Source organism: Cupressus sempervirens, chromosome 2 (assembly GCF_028749045.1).
Source record: "Cupressus sempervirens isolate cs-2001-9-10 chromosome 2, ASM2874904v1, whole genome shotgun sequence".
NCBI lineage: Eukaryota > Viridiplantae > Streptophyta > Pinopsida > Cupressales > Cupressaceae > Cupressus > Cupressus sempervirens.
Window position 1 is genome coordinate 350,241,099 of NC_143119.1, and position 3,712 is coordinate 350,244,810.

The 3,712-nt window shown below is 39.3% G+C and overlaps 1 protein-coding gene across 2 annotated transcripts; it reads right to left on the minus strand.

Annotated features, from left to right (window-relative positions):
• Nucleotides 1-228: 228 nt before the first annotated feature.
• Nucleotides 229-3,712, minus strand: LOC149572582 (uncharacterized). Of its 2 annotated transcripts, none has more exons than XM_089813676.1 (7): nucleotides 3,544-3,712; nucleotides 2,678-3,322; nucleotides 2,326-2,555; nucleotides 2,065-2,217; nucleotides 1,579-1,979; nucleotides 1,069-1,474; nucleotides 229-937 (listed from the first exon to the last, which is right to left on the minus strand). In XM_089813676.1, exons 2-7 carry the CDS (start codon nucleotides 3,292-3,294, stop codon nucleotides 363-365), a joined length of 2,382 nt encoding a protein of 793 aa, XP_089669802.1. In that variant the 5' UTR covers nucleotides 3,295-3,322; nucleotides 3,544-3,712; the 3' UTR covers nucleotides 229-362. The 2 variants fall into 2 exon arrangements, with proteins under 2 accessions (XP_089669802.1, XP_089669803.1); XM_089813677.1 differs by having other exon boundaries at nucleotides 2,678-3,325; nucleotides 3,544-3,665.

Consider the following 3,712-nt stretch of genomic DNA (forward strand, 5'->3'; position numbering starts at 1 on the left):
TAAGACTTATTTCATGCACCCTTTATTGAATATAACTTAAAAACACTATAACATCATCAAATAGAATCTAACATACATAAACATGAAACATAAAATCCATCACATACGTAACTATGTTATCATTATGTACTAAAATTTAAATTGTATGCTAGCTGAAGTAAATAAAAATCAAATGATCATAATGATTCAAATCATAGAATCAGTAAGATGAAATCATGAAGATCTATAAGACATCAAATCATAAATGTATGTATAAATCTAAGATGAAGATCCATGAAAGTTTGAAACATATGTCTATCAGTGATTCAGTATCACTATCATATCTATACAATGTAAACAAAATATAAAAACAAGGCTCCAACTCAAGCCTCATCATCCTCTAGCTCTGCTGCAGCCTCAACCTCAGCCTCTGAGTATCCAGTTTGCCTATGAGAAAGGCGTGTAAGGTAGGTCCTAGAGGACCGCCGAGCCATGTCCCCTGCATGGGCAATGGGCTCATGAATAACGTCGCTAGGGCCTGCCTCTATGCGTGTGCGTGTGCATCTACCAATGCCTGAACGTGCTCTAGCTGCCTCCTCTGCCCTGGCCACAGCCTCAGCCTCTACATCCACCTGGTCAACCCACGCGCGGTCTTCCTCAGTGAAGACTGGGTCCACGGTCTTTGTGATCCACTCTGATTCTGGATCAATCTCCTCTATAATGATCGGAGAGGAGTCAGCGCCCAAAATCTGTCTGATCCTAAGACGAAGGTTGTAATGAACAAAGACAAGATCATTCAACCTCTGCACTGTCAACCTGTTTCTCCTCTTCGAGTGGATGTGCTCGAACATGGACCAACTGCGCTCACATCCAGAAGCGCTGCTCGGCTGACTCAGAATGCGGATGGCAATTTTTTGAAGGTTTGGGGTTGTGGCCCCAAACATTTGCCACCATCTATCTGAAACAAGGAAAAAACAAAAACAATTAGTCTCATTTACAGATTACAACTCTAAAATTAATGCATTATATAATCAACTTTAAGTTTAGAATCTAGATTCATGAACATTGAATATATTATTTAATTTTTACCTGGCTGTAGTGTTGTCTGAGCATTTATGGCCATCCTCCCAGAGAAAAGTGGCCCCTCCTTATTGTTGAACTGGTCTAGCTCAACAATCACAGCAGCGCTATTTTCATCGCTACTCAATCTCTGAATCACTGTGTATAAGCCGGTGAGAACCTCTGCATCCGCCTTGAACTCAGGACGGAAACAAAATGCCGGATTCAGATAGTAAGTTGCTGCGTGGATGGGTCGATGGAGCTGATTCTGCCATCTCCTATCGATGATGTCCCAAATAGGGCCATACCTCTCCTGCACTCCTGCATATTGGGCTCTAATGGCCTCCTTGGCCCTATCCATGCCCTCATAAATGTAGCCCATAGAGGGCTTCTCCCCATCAGCAGTTCTTAGCAAAGCTACAAGGGGCTCAATGACCTACATATAAAGTAAAACAAAAAATTTGAGTCAAAACTTAAATATAAAATAATATAACTTAAAGTAAAAGCAAAATACTAAATGTTAAATTGCAATAAATTTACCTTAAGGATTTCTCTAGCGGGTTTCCAAAAACCATCCTCATCAAATATGCAATCCGCCACATCTAACCCTACAGTGGTCGTAGCATAGGAAGAGCAAATCCACTCCTGCCCAACAAACATGCTCCTCAATCCATCCCTTGATGTCAACAAGGACTGCAAGGTGATGAAATTCGAGGCAAACCTCGTGATACCTGGGCGAGCTAACTCCTTGCCTTTTGTGTACTTCCTCATTGTGCTAAGGACAAATGCATGATTATAAATGAATTTGCATATGTTTTTTGCCCTTTCCACACATGACTTGACAAACTCAAGTTTGCCAATTTCCTCCAACATGAGGTCAATGCAGTGCGCCGCACAAGGGGACCAAAATATGGTGGGGTGCCTCTCCATCAAAAATTTACCTACAACAATTTTAAGTCAATTAGAAACTCAAATTTCAAAATTCAAATAAATTTATTTTCAAAACTTGCAAAGTTAAAAGTTTACCTGCTGCAACATAATTTGCTGCATTATCCGTCACCACCTGGATCACATTTTGTTCTCCCACCTTTGCTATAACTTCCTCAATAGCCTCACATAAATATGTGGCATTTTTCACATGTGCGGAAGCATCAATGGATTTTATGAACATGGTATATCCTACAAGTAACAAAACAACGAATTATAATATTAAATGGATCATTAATGAATTAGCATTCAACAAATCAAAATTTACAATGTATGTAGGAAAGTAGAATGATCAATCACCTCCACAGGATACAAGAAATTTGAGTGTTCTATTCCTCCTATCGGTCCAACCATCAATCATGATGGTGCAACCTTTTGCAATCCATTCCTTTCGGTTCTCCTCGAGGTCAACCCTCATGTCCTCTACCATCTCATCCAGGAGGTATCCGCTCAACTCAACCTCAGTTGGGGCTTTAAACCCCGGACCACAAATAGCAACCGCATCTATCATATTCTGCCAATAAGGAGCTCTGTCACAAATAAAAGTTTAGATGTCAAAGACTCAAATTATAAAACAAGTAGATATAATTAAAGTTTTACTTTTACTTTTAATTTTAGCTTTAAAGAAAACAAAGAAAAAAGAATCAATTACCTGGCTGCAATAAATGGAATGTTGCAAAAGGACCAAAATTTGCATATCTCCTTTCTGGCAGCATCGTGAATCTCCTTGTTCAAACCCATGCCCTCAAGCGTGGGTTGGGAACTAGGAGTAGTGCGGGGCACAAAGTAACTATCCATTCTGTTTTTCCGCACTCTAGGCTGCAATAGGTTGGTGTGGGACTCTGTCTCAATATGTGACCGACTAGCACTAGCACTAGCACGAGCAGAAGAACTAGGATAAAAAGGAGGCCTAGAAGAACCCTCTCCAACACAACCTATGAATGCGGAAGCTAATGCAAATGCAGATGTGGATGCGGCTGCGGATGCGGGAACATGGGAGCCAATACCCCTTAACCCTTCAACTTGCATTTTCCTATTTGCTTTGTCTTTTTCAATTTTTTCTAATGCCATTAAGCAAGTGCGTTTTGCCTCAGGAGTTTGGTGAGTGCAAACTGTAACATCATGTCCAAGTATAGCAACAATGTGGAATTTCAATCTATAAATACCCCCAGAAGTTATTTTTTCTTTACAAAACATGCATTTTGTTTGATATTTGGTTCTTCCAGGAAACTCTTCATTATATTTCCAACATTCATCTTTTTTACCCATTGGAATTTGCGAAAAATGAGAGCAAAGGCTGCTGCAATAAATTTTTTTATGTAAAATATCAAAGTTTGAAGCTAACAAAACTTAGAAAACAACAAACCCTAGCTTGCAACTTAGTAAAAATAAAGAACATTCAAGATTTACACTAAAATTCTTGAAAACTATAGAAATTTAACAAAAAACGCATAATACACTAAAAATTTAACAAAAAATGCATAATACACTAATATGCAAGAAAAAAAAAGCACTTACCTCTTGCAAATGAGTTGAGGAGTGTTGATATTGGCTCCTTAATGCTCCCAAAGCAATTGATGGGCTCCCCAAATGGCCTGCTAATCTCTTTGGTGCTCCTCCTTGCCGGTTGGAAACCTATGGCTTTTTTTTTCTCTTCTTCTCTCACTTTTCCTCTCTTCTACTCATG